General features: G+C 45.7%; 1 protein-coding gene across 1 annotated transcript in view; it reads left to right on the forward strand.

Moving 5' to 3' along the window:
* The window catches only part of C5H1orf174 (chromosome 5 C1orf174 homolog), a 126,805-nt gene that overhangs the window by 88,614 nt on the left and 16,257 nt on the right, over positions 1-21,934 (forward strand). The window contains exon 4 of the mRNA XM_086921735.1: positions 12,033-12,198. Coding sequence (XP_086777861.1) covers positions 12,033-12,182 — 150 coding nt within the window. The 3' untranslated portion in view covers positions 12,183-12,198. The remainder of the gene's footprint in view (positions 1-12,032; positions 12,199-21,934) is intronic.

Below are 21,934 nucleotides of genomic sequence, written 5' to 3' on the forward strand. Positions count from 1 at the left end.
TGCCATGCTCTATCCAGCGAAACTCCGTCACCAATGCAGGTAAATCCACGATTTTGCCATCACCGCAGCCTGCGCAAGAATACCTCAAGAAACTTGGCCGACGGCGCAGAGCGAGTGAAATGAAATGAAAATAAAATTTGTAAAGCGCTACAGTTGCCCTCAGGCGTCCAGGCGCTGTGACTAAACAAAAATGCCCTCCGATGAACAAGAAGCTTCTGGTTACTGAAACAAAAAGGTTTTAAGCTGTTTCCGGAAACTGGTTGAGTTGGGGTTGCTTCTCATGTGCAAAGGGAGGGTGTTCCATAATCTTGATACATTGAGAGAAGGAACGTCCTCCTGCTCTGGCTCTGAAGATTCTAGGAATCTTGGCCAGAGATGCGGGCGAGAATCGAAGCACCTTGTTGGGCAGGTAAGGGGAAATCAAGGAACAGTTGATTTCTGGGCCCATTTTCCAGAGAGCCTGGTGAGCAATGCACAGAGCTTTAAACTTAACTCTGTCCCTGACAGGCAGCCAGTGCAACGTTCTTAGCCCAGCTTTTATTGAAGTTCTTCGTGGGACTCCAAGTAGCGCACGAGCAGCACAGTTTTGGGTGCGCTGAAGTTTTTGCAGGGTGTAGTCCGGTGCTCCAAGATAAAGGGCGTTATTAAAATCCAGGCGGGATTGAACGAGGCCCTGTAAAATTATCTGCCTGGCCTCAAATGGAAGAAGGGGAAGAATTTTTGTAATCACCCTGAGGAGGCCAAAGCAGGTGGCCGCCACCTTGGTGGCCTGTGTATTGAAGCTCAGCGACTTATCTAGCCATACCCCCAGGCTTTTGATGTTATCTCTGGGGGCAGGGGCCGCCCCCATGCTCGCGGGCCATAGCAGCTCCAAAGTAGAGGGGGCCGCCGGGCCCAGGAGCATGAGCTCAGTCTTGTCATTGTTGAGCTTCAGACATGAGCTCATCATCCAACTCCTCACCTCCTCCAGGCACGCTGCTAGATTGGGCGGCGATTGGAGGCCACTCTTCTGCACAAGGGAGACCACAAGCTGGGTGTCGTCCGCGTAGGAAATGATGTTAATACCATGCGGACGAACAATCCCAGCCAGCGGCCTCATATATGCATTGAAGAGCGTAGGGCTCAATGATGAACCCTGAGGGACTCCACACCCCAGAGGCCTGCTCGATGAAACTGATGTGCCGTCAAAGACCTGGAAGGTTCTATCCGATAAAAAAGACTTGAACCAAACCAGTGCTTCTCCGGACACTCCTAGGTCGGCGAGACGGTTCATCAGAATTTTATGATCTACCATGTCAAAAGCGGCACTCAGATCGAGGAGGATCACTGCCACTGCCCCCCCCCCCCCCCCTCCCCCCCGATCCAAGATCCGTCTCGCCTCCTCAGTCACAGCCAATAGAGCAGTCTCTGTCCCATGTTTTGGGCGAAAGCCCGTCTGGGAAGCATCGAGGAGGTGATTTTCCTCAAGGAACTTCGTCAGGGTGGTATTAATGTTCTTATCCAGGATCTTAGATGCCCATGAGAGCAGAGAAATCGGGCGGTAATTGCTAGGGTTAGCTGGGTCAAGGGCAGGTTTTTTTAGCAAGGCCCGTACCAATGCATGATTCCATGTCACAGGTACCATCCCGCTCAGAATGGAGGAGTTCAGCAATTCCATGAGAGTAGGGAGAATGGTTTTGCTAGCCAACCCCAGCGAACCCGGAGGAGCAGGATCACACGGTGAACCAGATTTTATTTGTTGTGCTAGAGACTCCAATGTTTCCAGATTCAACAATGAAAAGGACTCTAGCTTGCTATGAAAGAGAGTTACTATATCCAAAGCTGAGTCAGAACGTTGGGTGGGTGATTCAATGGCTGGATCAGTAAAGGAAAGGTAAATTTTATTAACTTTTTGAAAAAAGAAATCAACCAGCTCGTTACATTTAGAAGGGGAATTACTATTGTCTACGGCGAACGGAGGGGGTTTTATCAGGGAACTCACTACCCGGTATATTTCTTTCGGCTTAGATTTAGCCATTGTTATTTTGTCATTATAGTAGGCTGCTTGTGAGGTTTTTATTGCCAGTTTATAGTTCCTGATAGCATCCCTGTAAGTAGCTTTATTAATAGGATTGTAAGTCATACGCCATTTCCTCTCTAGTCTCTTGCAGGAGCGCTTTTTGTCCCTAAGGTCTTCTGTGTACCATGGTGCTGATTTACTCTGCCTCTTTGACCCAGATAGGTGTGAAGGGAGAACCAGATCAAGAGAGACGGTGATCCAATCGTTCTATTTATTATTATTTGCCATTGGGTCATGGGAGAGTAGAGGTCTAGTGGTGCTAAGGGCCTTCGTCCAGTTATCTACAGAGAGTTTGGACCAATTTCTGGTTTTCCTAGATGTGAAAATGGAAGGAGGGGGTTTGCTTGTGGTCCAGGTGAAGGCTATCAAGAAGTGATCCGACCATGGTAGGCTGCTAATAGTGCCCACTTTAAGTTGGTCACTATTACTAAAGATCGGGTCTAAGAGATGACCTTTTTCATGCGTAGGAGAGGGAACTAATTGTTCTAATTGGATGGCGGCTAAACTCGACATCATCTCTAGTGCCATGGGGTCTGACAGGTTGTCAAAGTGAACATTAAAATCTCCAAGTTAAGTAAAATTAGAGGGAGAGGTAACAAGTTGGGAGACCACCGACAAAAGAGAGGTGTTAAATTGTCCGATGGATCCAGGAAGACGATGAATAAGAATACCAGTGAAGCTGGTGTTGGGAGAAAACTTGATCACAAAAGGGAAACTTTCGCAATCCTCAATCTCCTCCGTCAAGCAGCGGCAGACATAGCTCTCTTTATAAATGATCGCAAGGCCACCGCCTCTGCCCTGCGGTCGATCAACCCGCGCTATCTGGTAACCCGGGATGTTGGCCTGTGCCAGATCCGGCTGAGAGTGGACGAGAGAATCCACACAGTGACTCTGAATGAACAGCTTATCCCAGGTAACCTTGCTTGTTTACTTCTTCGGCTACATTGAGCTGCAGAGCTGCATTATGCGGGTACGTGCTCACCTAAAAGAGACACGAACCTGACTTTAACTGTGCCCTGCTGTTAGTAAGATTGTCCATATGTGCTCGCAGGAAACTGCTATCCATTCAGAGCAGATACCACTAACGATGTCACTGTCCATTATGAGCGAGTAGTTGTCAATATGCCCTTTCATTCTGCATATATGAACACCTGGCTTCTGCCATGTAGACTACGAGAGAGAGCGTTAGGGGCCTGAATAACCCTAAGAAGATACGTCATATATTTGCTTATTTTAACAGGCTAAAGGTGGATGTGGCATTCTTCCAAGAAACGCACATAGCGGCCAGTGCTGTAACCACTTTAGGGGCCAGATGGGCAGAATCGACACACCATTCACAATACTCCTCCTACTCCCGTGGTGTCAGCATTCTAATACGAAAAGGGGTACACTTTAAGATCACAAATGTCCTGAAAGACACAGCAGGTAGGAGCATAATAGTTGTAGGTACTTTACGCAACCAACACGTGGCATTGATTAACACGTATGGCCCGAATACAGATGACCCTAATTTCTTCATCAAGCTATGGCACACCGTAGCTGACTTGCAGATCACAAACCTACTGTGGGGCGGCGATTTTAACATTGCTCTGCGAGATGGACTAGACCGTTCGCCTAACACTACTGAACCGCACAAACCAGCACGGACGGCATTGCAGGACGCCATGGCGGATCTGTACCTCAGCGATCTCTGGAGAGCTCGTCACTCCGCCACCACTGAAGCCACACATGTTGCTGCAGCATTCAGCAGCTGGTCTAGGATTGACTATTGTCTGGGTACCAATAACCTATCGTTATGGACAGCCTCCTTAAAGCACTTACCACGCACGCTTTCCGACCATAACCCGGTTTTGTTGTCACTAGAGCTGCCATGTTATGTCCCGCCACCGTTTGCAAGGAGATTTAACGCCAAAGCCCTTCTAGACTCGGTGTACATGGACACTATCCATAAAGCGATTGCAGAATACTTTGACCATAACCTTCCCACCACTGATGACCATGGGGTACTATGGGAAGCATTCAAAGCTACGATAAGAGGCACATGTAAGCACCACAGCAGGCATACTTAAAGATATCAGATACCAAATTACTAGTCGAGAGCATAGACTACGAACATTGGAACACAATTATGAGCACACACGAGACTCTCACATACTGGGGAAAATTCAAACGGTCCTGGCAGAATACAAGCAGTTTGCATCAGATGAACTGAAATACATCACGAAACGTACAGTGGCACGTACAAATGGCGAGGTGGGCAGACCGGGAAGAGCACTAGCACAGAAAATCTGCACTGGCCATGCATCACAACATATAGACATAAGAGACTCTGAGGGCAACCCAAAACATGACATACAACGCATTTTGGAAAAATGTATGTCCACTTATGGCAGCCTGTACGAATCACGCATAAATGTCAACAGCCATGTTAAAATACATGGAGGACATTGAAGTAGCATGGCTGGCTGACGCTCACAGGGAATATTTATCCCGGCCGATAGCAGTGGAGGAAGTCACGGATGTCATTAAAAGTCTTCCCAATGGCAAGGCGCCTGGCCCTGACGGCTTCACAGGTGAATTTTTAGAAGTCGTTCGCGGACTCGTTTGCCCCCACCTTGTGAGACTATACGGTGCAGCCCATGAAGTACAAACGCTCCCCACATCACTGAGAGAAGCCATCCTGATCGCTATACTAAAACCAGGCAAAGAACACGACCGGTGCGACTCCTACAGGCCATTGTCGCTTATAAATATTGACACCAAAATCATTGCGAGTCTGTTGGCAGCCCGACTCAAGCCTCTGATGCCCCTCTTAGTGAGGCCAGACCAATCGGGATTCATCCCAGAACGATCCACGACACACAACACTCGCACTTTGTTTGCATTGGCTCACTATCTAACACCAGAGACTAAGGCGGTGGCGGTGCTATTAGACGCTGCTAAAGCTTTCGACACAATTGAATGTCACTTCTTACATGCTGTGCTGCTACGCATGGGCTTCCCTGTCATATTCACGCAGTGAATCTCAATGTTATACACTGACTTAACAGCCCGCATAAAAGTGAACAACTATGTCTCAGACCCCATCCGGATCTGCCACGGCACCAGACAGGGGTGCCCCCTATCCCCCATGTTATTTGCTCTGATTTTGGAGCCTCTAGCGTGTAAAATAAGACAACATCATCACTATTCGGCCCTTTAATTCCCGACACGCCCCCTCCACATATCCCTTTATGCGGATGACATGGTATTGTATGTCAGGGATCTGGAACAGCACTTCAACCTTCTGTTGAGAGAATACATAAAATTTGGCCAGCACTCTGGCCTACATATTAACTGGACCAAATCTATTATCCTCGCACTGACCGATAGTACGCTCCCCTTTGCGCTAGACTACCCATTAGAGTGGCAGGAGGAACCTACACGCTATCTGGTGGTCTGGTTCCATAGAAATCCAGAGCTTGTCATCTGCACAAACTATGGTAGAGTCATAACTGAGCTGAAAGCCAAAGTAGCGCGCTGGAATAAGCTCCCCCTCTCACTAGCTGATAGGACAGCCATAGTCAAAATGGTGCTTCTGCCGAAGTTACTTTATTTATTCAACAACATACCGATTAAACCACCCGCTGTGGTATTTCGAAACATAAACAAACTAGTCCTTAATCTACTTTGGGCAGGAAAACAAGCCAGATTAAATTTACAGACGATGACCCTACCATACGCCCGGGGGGGATTCAAAGTGCCTGACTTTCTACTCTACTATCTGTGTGCACAGGCGCAATTTGCGCATTATTGGTATCATGAAATCCCCTTCATGTCCCACATTGCAGTAGAGACCGGAGACGCCCTTCCGATACCACTAAAGGCTATACTACCTCACAAGAGGCCTAGGCTACATGAGCGTGATATTAACACCATTGACGCAACTAACGAGGCCTGGCAACTGATTGGTAAAAAAGCGGGTAAACTGCCCTTATATGCGCCGGCACTGTCTCTAACATGCCACCCAGCACTCTTGGTTACCCAGGAACAAGTAGGGATGGATCTACTCAGGCAGGCGGGCATAGATACAATGGGAGATCTCTATATTAATGGGACATATGTACAACTAGCGGATCTTACCTACATCAGCAACCCTACACTACTGTTCACCTTCACGTACTATAGATTGCAGCAGGCAATGAAACTACACTAACAATCATACCCTGCAGAGCCACAAACAATGACATCTTTACAGTTCATGCTCACTACGCCCACTGCAGCGAATCTAGTATCCAGATTATATTCCAGATTACAGGACGACATTGCAGGTAATACTGAGACCATGAGACTCAAATGGAACACTGCCATACCAGACCCCTTAACGGAAGAGGAGTGGACCACCACATGCCTACTAACTACCATGTTGACCGCGAATGGTAATTTGAGGATCATACATTATAAATACTTACATGAAATGTATTATACGCCATATCGGCTATATAAATGGGGACTGAATACAGACTCAAGATGTAAGAGGTGCAGGCAGGAAGATGCAGATTTCATACACCTGGCGTGGCAGTGCTTGAAAATTGCAGACTATTGGGTGCAGGTAACTGATGCACTAAGTGATATGCTAGAGACGCACATTGACTGCACATTAAAGGTGTGTTTGCTGGGACTGGTGCCACATGTCAGAGCAAGCAAGCGAAAGTTCTGTGCTGTTGCTCTCCTGATGGCCAAGCGTAGAGTCTCGTTGCACTGGAACAGCAGACGATGCCCAACGTTGAGGCGTTGGCTGGAGGACCTGATCTACTGTCAGGATACGCTGACGACATATGAAGAAGAACTTCCACTCAGGTCCCGCCAAAAGATTACTGGTCATACCTACGCAACTATCTTGCCACACACTCATTGGAGCGAACTGCACAAAGTACGGACGATCTGTAGATCGAAATGCATTCAGGCTACAGTTATAATAGAACAGATGATAGGAGGGCGAATGCTGTGGTACTGTGGATGTAATCCTTGTTAATTTCTTTATATATTTCTTAAGGTATTTTTTGCCTCTTTTTTTTTTTTTCTGATGTTGTTACAGGGTATCGGTAATTGAAAGTTTTCTTAAATATTCAAAAACTGTGAGACACCAACTACACTATACTGTCTGCGTCCTACTACTGTAATCCCTATCACGCTTCTACACCCCTGATTGTCGGCCATTTCACTGTATTACCCTATAACATGCTGTTTGATGTATGAGTATATTGCAGCCGGCCTCCGAGGTGGAAGGCACAATGCTGTGTTCATTTGCATTTTTCTGCAATAAAGGTCTTACAACCAAAAAAAAAAAATTCTCTTTGTGTTGTTTTTGCTGGTCACGGACTAATAGGAGAAAGTGGACTGACTTTTCCTGTTTTGGTCTGTCTAAGGGAAATAGGTGGTGGTGATACCTATTAGTTGTTTTGGGTGATGTGTCTCCCCTCGCATTTCACTCCCAACACTCTTTGCCCCTTAACGCTCGTTTGCCTTCTCTATCTTTATTTTTCTCTCTATTATAAAGGAGGAGGATGGTATGTAATACATTTTTAGATAAAGGAGGAGGATGTGTAGTAAACTAGTTCTCCTTCCAACATGGCCACCTGCTGTCATCACACTTTCCTCTATGACCTTACCTACTAGCCTCCCAGAATGCCTGTCTACATTCTATGTTGTACTTGGAGGTTCCTGGTTGAGTGTGTTACAAGGGGTGTAAACGCATCCTTGAGACTGGGCGCACACACACCAGGTTCGTCATATGAAGACAGACTCCGTTATTAGTTATGACAATCAATTGCTTATTCAAAGATTGATCATGTTTTTTAGTTGTAGAGGTTCATAGGTTCATGTTTTCCAAATTTAAAATATTTTCTGAAAATTGCAAACCTCCTCCTTCTTTCTCATCACACCCCTGATTGTCGGCCATTTCACTGTATTACCCTATAACATGCTGTTTGATGTATGAGTATATTGCAGCCGGCCTCCGAGGTGGAAGGCACAATGCTGTGTTCATTTGCATTTTTCTGCAATAAAGGTCTTACAACCAAAAAAAAAAAATTCTCTTTGTGTTGTTTTTGCTGGTCACGGACTAATAGGAGAAAGTGGACTGACTTTTCCTGTTTTGGTCTGTCTAAGGGAAATAGGTGGTGGTGATACCTATTAGTTGTTTTGGGTGATGTGTCTCCCCTCGCATTTCACTCCCAACACTCTTTGCCCCTTAACGCTCGTTTGCCTTCTCTATCTTTATTTTTCTCTCTATTATAAAGGAGGAGGATGGTATGTAATACATTTTTAGATAAAGGAGGAGGATGTGTAGTAAACTAGTTCTCCTTCCAACATGGCCACCTGCTGTCATCACACTTTCCTCTATGACCTTACCTACTAGCCTCCCAGAATGCCTGTCTACATTCTATGTTGTACTTGGAGGTTCCTGGTTGAGTGTGTTACAAGGGGTGTAAACGCATCCTTGAGACTGGGCGCACACACACCAGGTTCGTCATATGAAGACAGACTCCGTTATTAGTTATGACAATCAATTGCTTATTCAAAGATTGATCATGTTTTTTAGTTGTAGAGGTTCATAGGTTCATGTTTTCCAAATTTAAAATATTTTCTGAAAATTGCAAACCTCCTCCTTCTTTCTCATCAATCTTGTATGACAAGGGCTTAAAATGCCTACACTCAATAACAATGTGTTGATCTGATTGTCAAGATACACATTTGCAATGCCTGTTGTCCTTTTATCATCCACCACACATTTATCAGACGCTACTGTGAGAGCTGGGGGGAGTAATACACAGCAGAATCTGCTATAGATAAATAGTTGTTGGATTACAGAATAAAGTCGGTGTATTTCTTCATGACTAGGAGAAAGCAGAACTCTAGGGACTGGTTTTCTGCTGAGCATGGTTTTTGCTGAAAGTCCCAGCTCCTTCTGCACCATCCTTGGTCTGTTTATAGACTTTACTAGTCAGTCAGTAGACTTTACCAATATATTTTAAACGGTTATCAAAGCTTATTGATAGTTCCCGCTGGCCAATCTACAATGGTTATTAAGATCAGTGTTGTAGAAAAACCTATTCTTTGTGATGAATAGATGTTTTACCTTCATTTGTAGCCCTTGATTGCGACATATCCTAAGAATGATTCTTTAAAATGTGCAGTGTAGGTAAATGGGAAACTCATTCATGATCCAGAAGTGGTTGTATTTGGCACAATTTCGTAAATTGATACGTTTTAGTATGTGGAGTTGAATACCTACTAAGATGCGTGCTGCAGACCTCATTTAGCAATGTGGAGGCAATCCGCGTCATTAGAGGAAATGGAAATACACTTACGTTTCCTCTATACGACGTGCAACATCACCTCAGAAGATCATGGAGAAGAGACGACGTTGAGCGGTAAGGGGAATTTTAGATAACAAATATATAAATATAAGGATTGAGGGGGTTGTGTTACGCAGGGGTCCAATTTTAGGGTTAAGGGCAGGGGAGGGGTATTTGTAAGAAGGGTTTAGGGGTGGGGGAAATTGCGAAGGGAAACATTTTAAGGGTTCAGGGCAGGGGTAATTCTAAGAAGGATTGGGGATAGGGGGGTCTCGCAGGGGTACAGGGGAGGAGTATTAAAAAAAATTAGAGAACTAGAGAGGGGAGGGGGCGAGGGAGCAGTTACAGGAAATGGGCAAGGGGTCTGAAATAACCTTTACCAAGAGTATGCCCTTACCATGCATGAATTTACAACGAAAATCGTTGTAAAGGTATGCGTGGTAAAGTAATATTTTTGGTAAAGGTTTTGCTTGAGAATGGCATTTGCGTTGTAACGCATGCGGGATTAAGGCATGCGTTGCAATGGAATGCGTTGTAACGTCATACAACAGATTTGTTTTCAGAACCTTGTGTGTAACTTTGTATTTATCAATGATTATCTCCATGATGCTAGGGTCATCATTATATTCATAGGTTTCCCCCAATATGTCATGGGTGACCAATTATTAAAATAAGTACATGCAATACACTATTTCTAGAGTTTTGCATTTGATGCCATCCATATTCCATGAGTGACTTTTTTTTTTCAAAACCGTTTCCATGAGTGACTTTTGAGTCAAAATTTACCTCTAGTATGTTGGGGTCAGCATTATGCCATGGTTGTCTTCTCACCACTAACAGTATGCAATGGTTGTCTTCCTAAATGCCAAGAATGTACCTCCAGTGTGCCAGCACCAGAACTTGCGACTGGTGCCTCTTACCCCAGGAATTGTGTCTTGTAGGCCACAAGTTTTCCTTTTGCCAAGAATGACCTCCAATATGCTAGAACCATCGTTTTGCCCTGAGTGCCCCATATTCCAAGCATTAAATCTATATGCCTGTACTAGTATTTTGCAATGGGGGCCTCGAAGTCCACAAATAACTCCAGCTTGCCAGGGTGAGCAACAGACACGCAAGCAAAGCACATGCACACATTCACACACTCCTTCACTCAGTCTTGCATGCACACTCTGTTATACACACATTCTCGCGTGCACGTTCTTTCGCCAGCGCACACGTTTTCTTGCCGACGCGCCCCCTCTCTCGCACGTTCGATCGTGCGCACACGCTTGCGCGCTCATTCGCCCATTAGCTCGTGCTCATTCACCCAATAGCTTGCGCTCATTCGCCCATTAGCTTGCGCTCATTCGCCCATTAGCTTGCGCTCATTCGCCCATTAGCTTGCGCTCATTCGCCCATTAGCTTGCGCTCATTCGCCCATTAGCTTGCGCTCATTCGCCCATTAGCTTCTGCTCATTTGCCCATGAGCTTGCGCTCATTCGCCAATTAGTTTGGACTCATTCGCTCGCCCTCATTTGCTCGCAAGCATTCGCCCATTTGCTCACACTCATTCGCCCATTCGCTCTCAATTCGTATTACTGTCTCATCCTCAAACTGGTTCTCTCACTCCCTATTACTGTCTCATCCTTACACTGGCATACTCCTACTCAAGGTAGCTCATCTTACTCACTTGCACTCACTCACTTTACAGGTTTGCATACGCACACCACATACATTCCTACAATCGTAGTCACCTGTGCATGCCAATGTAAAAAAAATTTAAGCAGTTATTCTCTTTTGGTATAATAAAAAAAGTTGCTGACAAGGACAGAACATCCGTGGCCATAAGGGAGAGTCACTGCTGGTGGTTTCCTCTGTATTATGAGGAAGCATGAGAGTGGCATTGTAGCTTCAGTGAAGCTGTATGCCAGTAAGTATTCTAATTAACACGGACGAACTACAGACTCAGCTTAGATTAAGCTAAGAGCAAGGTTTGTTAGTATACAATTCTGCAAAGTATTGTGTGTCCCCCTGCCACACCTTTTCAGGTGTTTGTGTGCGTATGAACCTCAGCCAGTCTGTGTGTGTGTGTGTGTGTGTGTGTGTGTGTGTGTGTGTGTGTATATATATATATATATATATATATATATATATATATATATATATATAATATAGTATTTCATGGAGGGCTGTTTATGAATTTAATGCACAAGCAGCCTCCTCTGCTACTTGCTGGTGAGACTATGTTGAACTGTAGCTCTTGAGAGTGCTGGCGCAAACTTTTGCAATCATTGGTATATCTGTTGGTGTTCCTCACACAACAAGCCAAATGAGGAAATGTGTATAAAAAAATATTAACTTGCGGTTATAAGTATCAAAACCATCTCTTTTGTCGTTAGGGGGGTGGGAGTTAGTTGATGCTGTGTCAAGAGATCAGAATCTCCTTCAAAGGAAGGAAATGTAGTGGCTGGTTCCAGGCTGAGAAAGAAGGGCCTTTCAAGAACATTATAAGCCTCTCTCGTATTACAAAAGGTGCTAAAAATGTATTGAAAAGCAACCCTGTGTTAAACTGCTGGTATAATCTTTCATGGTAGTGCTGGTTTAAAATACCAAATGCAATTTCCTGCTGTGATAACCATGTTTTCCTCTTGCAGGAAATCCCACCAGTTGTTCCAGCATATTCGTCAATGAGCAGAAGAGAGTTCAGGAAACTGCATTTTAAAGCAAAGGAAGATTATGAGGAGGAAGAGGAAGAGGAAGAGGAGGAGGAGGATGATGATGATGATGATAATGATAATGTATAACTGCTGAAGGAATAAGGTGGGAAACTATGATTGTTGCTTTTGTTAAATTTAAGTACTTCTGAGTAATCGGAGTTAACCGTTATTCATTTTAATCAAAGGTGATGAATATTTTACTTGCTAAAAATCATATTTTCAGTCAAATAATTCATTAGCAAATGATTGGTGGACCTAGAGGCTAGATACCATAAATCAATGACCTTTTTCTGGGTTAATGTCCTCAGTGTAGTAGCTATTCATAGCTAGATAAAATGACTAGGCGAGAAATCTGAGCCGTTCTCTTTATTAATGAAGTGCTTTATTTAGAAGTGATTTTGGTCACCTTGGTTTGTACATCCTCCCAAATTGGTAATAGTTGACCTCTTTACGATAACTCGTCACCTTTCCAGAAAGCTTAAATTGATCGCGTCACGGTGTATTAATTTTTATACTGTTGGGAGACATGGTCAAGATCAGATATGGAAACTGAATGCCTCTTACCGATTCTGAGCCCATAGTCCTTCCCCCAACTCTGATACAGAGTCTCTCATGATGTCAAATCTGGTGCTGACCGGACCAGTCAGACTGTTCCGACCCATAAGACTGTTCCGACCCATAAGACCATCCAATTCCTCCTTTCTTTGATTGGCACTGTGGGGGATTTTGGTTGAGCTGTATCTGCTAATCCTTATACCTACCCTGACCCCGTGGAAGACCCTTTGGCCCAACCAGATGATGACCACTTGTATAAGAAACGGGCTGACGCCGGTAATCTAGACACAGCTCCAGATCTGGCCTTGTCTCCTCAATTAGTGTGGTTACGGATGTAGGGGGCTACCCTTGCTATGGTGATTAGGAAGGCAACTGAAGTCATCGATCTTAAGCTACCCTACATGGAAGTCTACTCGGTTTTGACATAGGTGCTTCAGCCGGGGATACTGCCACGGAACTCTTCCCACCCTTTAATGAAGGCCTCTCGGATATCCTGCTTGGGACACGGACCAAGCCTTGCATGGGTACCCCTGCGCACAAGCCGATTGTGCACCACCACCGCCCGGTCCTGGGAACCCAACTCTCCTCAACCAGCACCCTAAACCTGAGAGTCTGGTGGTACAAGTCCAGTCCGGCTCATCCCCTGCCACCCTACCAGACAGGGAATCCAAGAGGCTGGCCACCCTCGGAAAGCAGATTTTCTCTTTCGCCAAACCTGCACTGCGTCTGTGAACACCATGTGCCCCTTGGGCGAATATAGACACGCTGTGTGGGACTCTGTTGCACAAGTGCTGCCTATGGTCTAGGAGGAGGCCTGACCCACAGTGAACCAGACCATCACCAATGGCTTTGACGCAGCACAGTTCACCATCCAATGCCTGCTAAATACAACCGACTTGTTGGGCAGGGCCATTGCTTCATCGGTGGCACTCTGCCTCGATGCCTGGCTAAGAACTGCTTTTCGTAAGATGTTCAGAGATCTCTCATGGACATGCCGTCAACGGCACTTTCCTGCTCGGCGACGAGGTTGATTCAGTGCTTGAATGCATCACTGGTCAGCCATTGGGGCTCACCATGTCTCCACGCCAACCACACGTGTCTTTTTGCTCCTTCCTTGGTTATGGTAGGGTAGGGTTTATCAGCCATGTCCTTTACAGCAAATCGCCCATGTCTTTAAGGCTTCCCAGCCTTTTTGTGGCTGCGGATGCGGCTCCCACAAGTCCAGTGGGAATCAAAGAAAGGGATCTGCTCAGGCGACTGCAACCTCCAAACCTCTATGTTATGTTATGTTATGTTATGTTATATTGATTTATTATGCGCACAGATACCCCAGCCAAGGGGCGTCCCGGCGCAGAGACAAGGTAGAACATAACACAACAGGAAACTAAAAACATGAAAGCAGCTAAAACAGGAAAGTTTTTAAAGCCCTCCGGAAAGTCAAGAGGTCCTCCATCAGACGAATTTCAACAGGAAGGGAGTTCCATGCTGACGCGGCCTTTACACTAAACGAGCGGCCACCCATGCGACTAAGCCTAAATCTGGGGACCACCGCAAGGGCCAAACCCTGGGAACGGAGGGTGCGGGTGGGAACATAAAAGGAAAGACAGCTGGATAGGATTTCCGGGCCAATACCTCTCAGAATCTTAAAAGCGAGACACAAGACCTTAAAAAGGATGCGCTTCCTGACAGGGAGCCAATGTAGGGTACGAAGGACAGTTGCCACCGAGCTGAATCTGGGCAGGCCGACAATCGCCCTCGCCGCAGCATTCTGAAGCCGCTGCAGACTGGTTAACTCGGCCTGGTTAGCCCCAGCCAGAAGAGAGCTGGCATAATCCAGGCGGGAGATGATAGTTGCCTGGATCACCAGCTGCCTGGTCGGGGCGTCAAAGAACTTGAGAACAGGTCTCAAGCCCCTTAGGAGACCTTAGGAGACCGAAGCTATAGTGTGGCCTCATAGCAACATGGGCACTCCTTTGGAGGCAGGATCCGGCACTCCCTGCCACAATGATATGCCATTACATAGGACAAGAGGGTGCTCCAGACTGTCCAGCGCATACTCCTATTGAGCGGCGACAGTTGATGGTCTTCAGCCTCCCTCCAGAAGTCTGTGATTTCACCATCTTGGCAGCCGGAAGTCCATCTACAAAAACTGTATACATCTGCCATTGAGAAGTTTGTGGCTTGGTGCTCTGAAAAATGTGTTGACCCCTTTGCTGCACCCTTGTCCCAAGTGCTGGTGTTTTTTCTGTCCTTAGCCCAGCAAGACCTTGCCCTGGGCACAGTTAAGGGCTATCTTTCTGCCATTTTGCCCCTTTAGCAGTTGTCAAATCAACCCTACCTGATTAAGTCACCCATTATGATGCGTTATTGTAAGGTCTTCAGCACACGTTTTCTCCCAAACCTTTCGTTATACCACAATGGGGGACTTAATTTAGTTTTACTTTTCTGATATGTTCAGGCGCTTCTGCGCTCAGATTTCTGGCAATCAAGATAGTCATCTTGGTGTCCATCATATCAGCCATGAGGGTCAGTGAGCTACAGGCTCTCTATTTACCCTCCATACACCATCTATTTCCAGAGACAAAGTGGTTCTGTAGTAGGGGATCGCTGTGTATAGTCATAATCTAGTGATTCTGGGATACTGGGAGAAGTTCTGGAGAGTTCTCTTAAAGGCACAGTGTCCTGTTTGAGCCACATAATGGGAAATGCGTACACCTACACATGATGGCAGCCTATGGGGCTTGTCTGTCCATTCCTTTCTCTCTATCATCCAGAGGCTTTTGCTGGTAGAGGCAAGTTTCTCTATGGAGGAAACTGGGCAGGCTGTGCTGTTTGTGTGGAGTTTTTCGTGGAATTTCTAGTTGAAGTACTGGACAGTGTGGCCTGTGGATATAGGCTGCATTATCTGTCTTTAAATTCTCTCTTAAGTGTCTTTGCAGTTCTGCATTTTGTTTGACAATTTAAGAGATTATTTTTGATTGCTCCGGGGTCCACGCACATGGGCGGGACTATTCACTAGATTATGACTATAACAGAGATACCCCTACTACAGAACTGGAGTTACAGGACAGAAACTACTCCTTCTCTGAACACATGCCTCTTTTTTTCTAAAGGTGGTGACACCTCTCCACGTAGGCCAAAACATCACACTGCCCACTTTTCTTTGCTCTGCCTCACCCCTCTCAGAAGAGGCTGCATTGCCTGGACCCTAAAAGGGCACTGTCATTTTACATCGATTACCCCAAAGAACACGGGTGGACAATCCACTCTGGAACAAAGAAAGGGAAAGCAGTGCAGAACCAGACCATCTCCAGGTGGAATGTACTCTACATAAAGATCTGCTACATATTAACCAAGAAGCAACCTGCTGAGGGCATGCAGGCTCATTCTTCCAGAGCCCAAGCTGCATCCACTGCATTAGCTCATGGAGTTCATCCTGGGCATCTGTCAGGCTGTTGAGCGGGCATCCTTGCACGCTTTTTAATAAAAACTACTGCCTTTAAAGGCAGGTCCGTCATGATGGGTGCTCCTCCAGGAATTTGTGGTTTGGGCCAGTTTGCAGACCCACCTCAGGGGAAGTACTGCTTTGGTATCTAATCTAAAGCAAGGAATCTGGAACTAGAAGTGAGAGAACCTGAAAAATTGCAGCCATGTTTTTAATGCAAGTTACTTACCTTTGATAAGACCTTGACACTGAAATCATCGCTGAGGAAAGAGGATTGACAGTGACCAATGGGAAGAGAGCACCAAGAATATGCAGAAAAACACTGGTGAGAAGACTGACTTAAGAATGAGAAAGGGGCATGTGGCAGAATCTAAAGGGGGTATGTACAAGTGGCACCACAAATATGCATAGAAAGACACACAACTTGTCTGTAACCTTTATCTTCCCAAAGACCTCAGCACAGAGGACTGTGCGGCATGTGTAGTTATCCTGTCTAAAACCATCAGGGCAAGGCAAAAGCTAATTGGGCACACTACAGAATGGCATTACCACAGAGAACTGCACTGAAAGGGGGGCAGGATGCACACCTCGTGTTCCCCATTTCTCAAGTTCATCTGCTTACATCTAAAGGGTGCGTGCTGATTGAGTTTAAAGTGCCATGCCCTGTCGGCACTGTAGTTATAGACATCACTGTCGTGGGGCTTCATCACGCCCCAAACAACCGCACTGCTGAATGTGCGAATTCCGCAATTGTTTATTTGTTTTTTTCACCATAATCAAACTTCATCCATGTAATCCTTAGTATACCAAATCTATTTACTTCTTCTCAAATTTTTCTGCGAGTCCACATGCTGTGTCTATGTGCAATTAGACACAGCATGTGGACTCGCAGAAAAATTTGAGAAGAAGTAAATAGATTTGGTATACTAAGGATTACATGGATGAAGTTTGATTATGGTGAAAAAAACAAATAAACAATTGCGGAATTCAAAGATGGCCACCGAGCTGGACAAAGAGGCTCCCAGGGTTGGGATAATTATTCCTTAAAATATCCAACTGCATCCCCTTCCATCGATGAACCGCTAACTAACTGTGCAACAAGTAAGGCGTGCCAGATGGCCTCTTACTGGCAAAACCAGGTTTCCATTTATTGAGTCAGGAACGTTTGGATTTCCCTTGAGGGCTGCCTTGTCACATCTGGCATCGGAGTCCATTAGCCCTTGGACTACAGATCGGCACTGGAGAGCACCTCATCATATCTGCCCCAGATTCTCAGGTATTTAGCTCACTGGAGGGTTGATTCCTCTGGGATCCGCCTCGGTTGTGTGTCCAACTTTGGGCTTAACCCATCTGCATCACCTACCATACACCTCAATTCCTCCTGCGAGTGTCTGAAATCCCATAGTGTGGCCCGAGTAGCAGCTCAGAGTGGTCCCAAGCTGCTCCACTTATCGATCTCCGGCTGGATCAATTCACATGCACGATAGTACCCTAGCTCACGTCTACGGCCTGGGACGTCCTGATCTTGCTGCCAGAGGTTGCGCACATTGCCTTTCTGGGAACTCCACTCCCTCTCTTTTGCCAGTGCGCCCAGTCCTTCAGCTGACCCTGATGACCTCTGCACTATGGGAAACAAGAGGACTTGTGACCTTCTCAAAGCAGCCTCTTGCCGCCACTTATCTAGCACTGCTAAAGTAAACCAGATCCCGGTGAACCAGCACTCCATTTTAGTGGGCCCACGCCAGCCTTTTTGTCATCCTCAAAATGGCGCCCAGCTTTTAACTCCCAATCAGCAACAACTAGGAAATCTACCAAGAGAAACTGTTATGAAAGAAGGACTTAAGAACTATCACTGGGCTTCACTGTAATGATAGAAGGAATGAGCGCTCTTAAACAGGTAAAACAGACGAAGGCCTCCTTGAATGGCAGACAGCAAAGGAGAGCTTAACAGTACAGTCGGCATAACCATTGGCGGACATCTTGCAGTGGTTTTCGTTCCTGCGGTCTCCTAGGAATTTCTGCTCTTCCTCCTACAGGGCACCTGTGCCCTGCACCAACACTAGAGCTCCAGGAGTTATGAACTAAAAATAAGACCTTCTTCATGCAACCTACACCGTTCCTTTATTTATTTTTTTCTCTTGAATCCTAATGACCGGTAGGAGTCGCTAACCTGGTCTTCACCTCATGAAGCGGGCTATATCCTGAGCTGAGCTCAAGCAACCTCGCTGTATACAACCCCCACCATGGCACTAACTAAAGTTTACTCTAGGGCTAACCTGTTATCGCAGGTAGGGCGGAACGCTTCTAAGATCATCTACCCTCCAAACCTTTCTAAGAAAGCTGCAGAAAGTTTCAAACCTAATCTACTCAAAAGGTTCCCTCAAACACTAGTATCGGACACCAATTTATTCAAGTCTAAGGCAGTGGTGATTAATGACCACATAGTCTTCAGTAACAGAAGAGCACAATGCAGAAATGTCTTGACCTCCATGTTTTGTTCCAAACCAATGAAGGAAACTCCTCATGGTTTCAGAGTAATCTTAATTCCATCACCAGACTTCAATGCAGAGATGCAACAACGAAATCACCCCTATTCAAGCCTCTGACAGAAACCTCAATGATTTTGACAATGCCTTTAAGAGGATTATAAATAGCCTGGATAACATTGGGAAGGTTAATCCTCCACATCAAAGCCCTCCCACAGATATGATGCAGCCTGTCACATTGTCCAACTATACTGCAGCACTTGTCACTGCTCCACACACCCCCATCTCATCAGACCTCGATCACACAACCCTCTGAAAACTAAGAGCTTAACAATGAGGAAGATCCTGGATCTACTTTACCCAACATTATCTGTCGGAACACCAATTTAGGGGATCTGCCTTCCCCTTTACTTTCATGAGTCTGATTCACAAAGCGCCCCCGCCTGAAGTCTGTAAGTCTAATAGGGGAAGCTGCAGCTCTAACAACGTCCTGACACAGACTCCTGCCTATGCCCACGTAGTTCTCACCCCACTCCAGTACCCCCAGTGTCCTCTTCCTCTCAAACCAACTATCAGGTAGTGACAGTTAACCGGTAAATTCCTCCTACCCGTCACCCTCGCTCTTCCCCCAGTACACCTTTCTTGAGCCCATAACTGCATGGTCACATTTACGCATGCCTCCTCGCCCATGGAGACTCCAATCTCCCCCCACCACCACCGTCCATGAGGGGCCTCTTCTACTTTCCACCTCTAGTCAGACCTCCATATAAGAGAAGTTGGCTGACCTCAAGCAATATCTCCAACTAGTTAAAAGCAGCTTGCAGAACCTATTACTCATCCCAGTGAAGTTGGAAACATTTTTGATGAGTAATTCCATCCCTGAGACTAATTTTCCCAGCACTCCTGCTACAGGCAAGCATGGCACTAGAATATTTATGTCCAGGAAAAAAACACTACTTTTTCTTGGGAAAACTCTACCCTATCCTAATCGCCCATTGATCCACCAACCATCTATCCGAAGATGTCATCCACTCCCTCCTGTCTTATAATGGCCCTCACAGTGTCTCTCAAACCTCGGCACTCATTCATCCTAAACCTTCAAACCCGTTTAGAGAAACCACTGCAAAACACAGATCCAAGAACAACAACCTAGTCCATGTACCCACATCACACCTAGAAATGGTGGCAACTAAATCGCACATCAAATCGATGCTACTTAATTGCAGGTCAGCAGTCAAACACGCTGCTGATATTGTCAACCTTATTCTTGCACATGCCCTAGACATCCTGATCTTAACAGAAACTTGGCTCAACGGCGACTCCTTGTCAATTTTGGACATCTTAGTGCCTCCCAAATATGACATTAGACTGGATAGACTAGTTAAAATGGGGGGCGGTATTTCATGCATTTATCGCTCCAGTCTCACTCGGAGACTCTTACAAACACACAATGTCTTTGCACGATCACCTGAGTGTTGAGATCTGGAACAACAACAAGATTGTCGGTTTGTCTCCAGGAGTATGATCGATCTTGTGGAGCAATCTTATTTTCATCGAACAAATGTTGGAAATTATAGCCTCCAACTCGAACGTACCCTCCAACCATATCTTCCTTGGGGACTTCAATCTGCATTGGAACGATACAACTGAACTCTCACTGTGTACCTTCTAGGCTTTACTCGGAGACCTTAACCTCACCCAGGTTGGCAATATATCACTATATAATCTCCTTTTGCATACTAGAAAATGTCTAGACCAGGTCAACCGCTTAAGAACAAACAGCGGTCTAGGAATCTAACTGACATTTATGTGATGGACCTAACCTTTCTTACTAATAACCTACTCCTTCCAACCCCTAACATGACCAATTTAGACAACCTCACTGAACACTATAGTCAGACCATGACTAATATACTCAACACAGTTGCTCCGAAGCAACTCGAGGATTCCGGTCAAACAGCCCAAACCCTGGTTCAATGGCTCCCTCAACGAGGTACGTGACAAACTAAGGCTCTTCGAAAGACTATGGAGAAACTCTACTTCGGAAACTAACCTCAAACAGTTGAGGAGAGCAAGAAGTTCTTAGAATAAACATATCTGCAGCACGAAAGCGGAACACTTTAGATTTCAACTAGACAATGCTAGAAACAGACCTAAAAAGCTATTTGAAATCATCAAGCTAACCGTCCTACAATCTGTTCCAAAGATCTCTCCCCAGTAAAGAGTTCTTCTCCACACATTTTATCAAAGTCTAGAAAGATTGAACTAGAACTTCAACAGGCATCACATAATAGGCTTCATCAGGTGCAGTCCATCCCATCAACCTGCTTAACCTCAGAGTGCTTTGTCCTACATTGGCATAGGCCTTACTCCCAAAAATTGCACATAATGGAACAATTTCAGACTGCCTGACAATGCCGAGCTTTGAAAAATGTTAATGTCACTTAAACCCTCTAATCATTTCTATGATCACTTGCCAGCCAAATTCTTCAAAGACTTTAGATCGCCATCCTCCCTCTCTGGTCTGTGATAATCCATGAATCTCTCGTACAGAGTAGGATTCCTGACTGCCTAAAGAAGGGACAAGTCACTCCCATTCCAAAAAAGCCCAATGTAGACGCATCTGATCCCAAACCTTTCCGTCCAATTTCCAACAATTTCTGTCCAATTTCCAACATCATGACTCTAGCTAAACTTAATGAAAAATGCGTACACCTACAACACTGTAATCACATCGAAGAATTTCAGCTGCTTGAACAATGGAGGAGAAGTGTGGCTCACTGGTTAGAGCAGGCAGACCTTGAAGCAGAGGTCAGACCCGGGACCAGGGTTCAATTCCCGACGCGGCAGGGTCTTGAGCTCAAATGTCCACGGACTCGATAATTCTCGCTTCGGTGCCTGACCTAATCATGGGTTCACACTCTGCAACTCTGGGCATTAAGCTTGCTTAATCTCCACAACGGCCCCCCGCGGCGGGATGCCTGGCTTTCACCTTGGGGATGCCCGTTAGGGGCTATCTCACAGGGAAAAGCCAGGACGGGTTCCCAAGGCAAGCGCCGAGATGCCTCCGGGTAGTCGAGCGCTATATAAGAACATACAAAAAAAAAAAATACCAATCTGGCTTTGGAGCGTGACATAGTACTGAAACGTCCCTATCTCACATTGTTAATGCCGCTTTGAGTCTACTCGACCAAAATGTGCCATGTCTACTGATCCTTCTTGATCTATCCTCAGCGTTTGACACGGTCAAACATGAAAACCTGATTGCTGTTCTGGTAAAAAAAGATGGGGTTATCAAGACCGGTCTTAAATTGCTTTAACTCCTTATCTCATTTGTTTGTGACATTTTCGGA

Source organism: Lissotriton vulgaris, chromosome 5, assembly GCF_964263255.1.
Source record: "Lissotriton vulgaris chromosome 5, aLisVul1.2, whole genome shotgun sequence".
Taxonomy (NCBI): Eukaryota; Metazoa; Chordata; class Amphibia; order Caudata; family Salamandridae; genus Lissotriton; species Lissotriton vulgaris.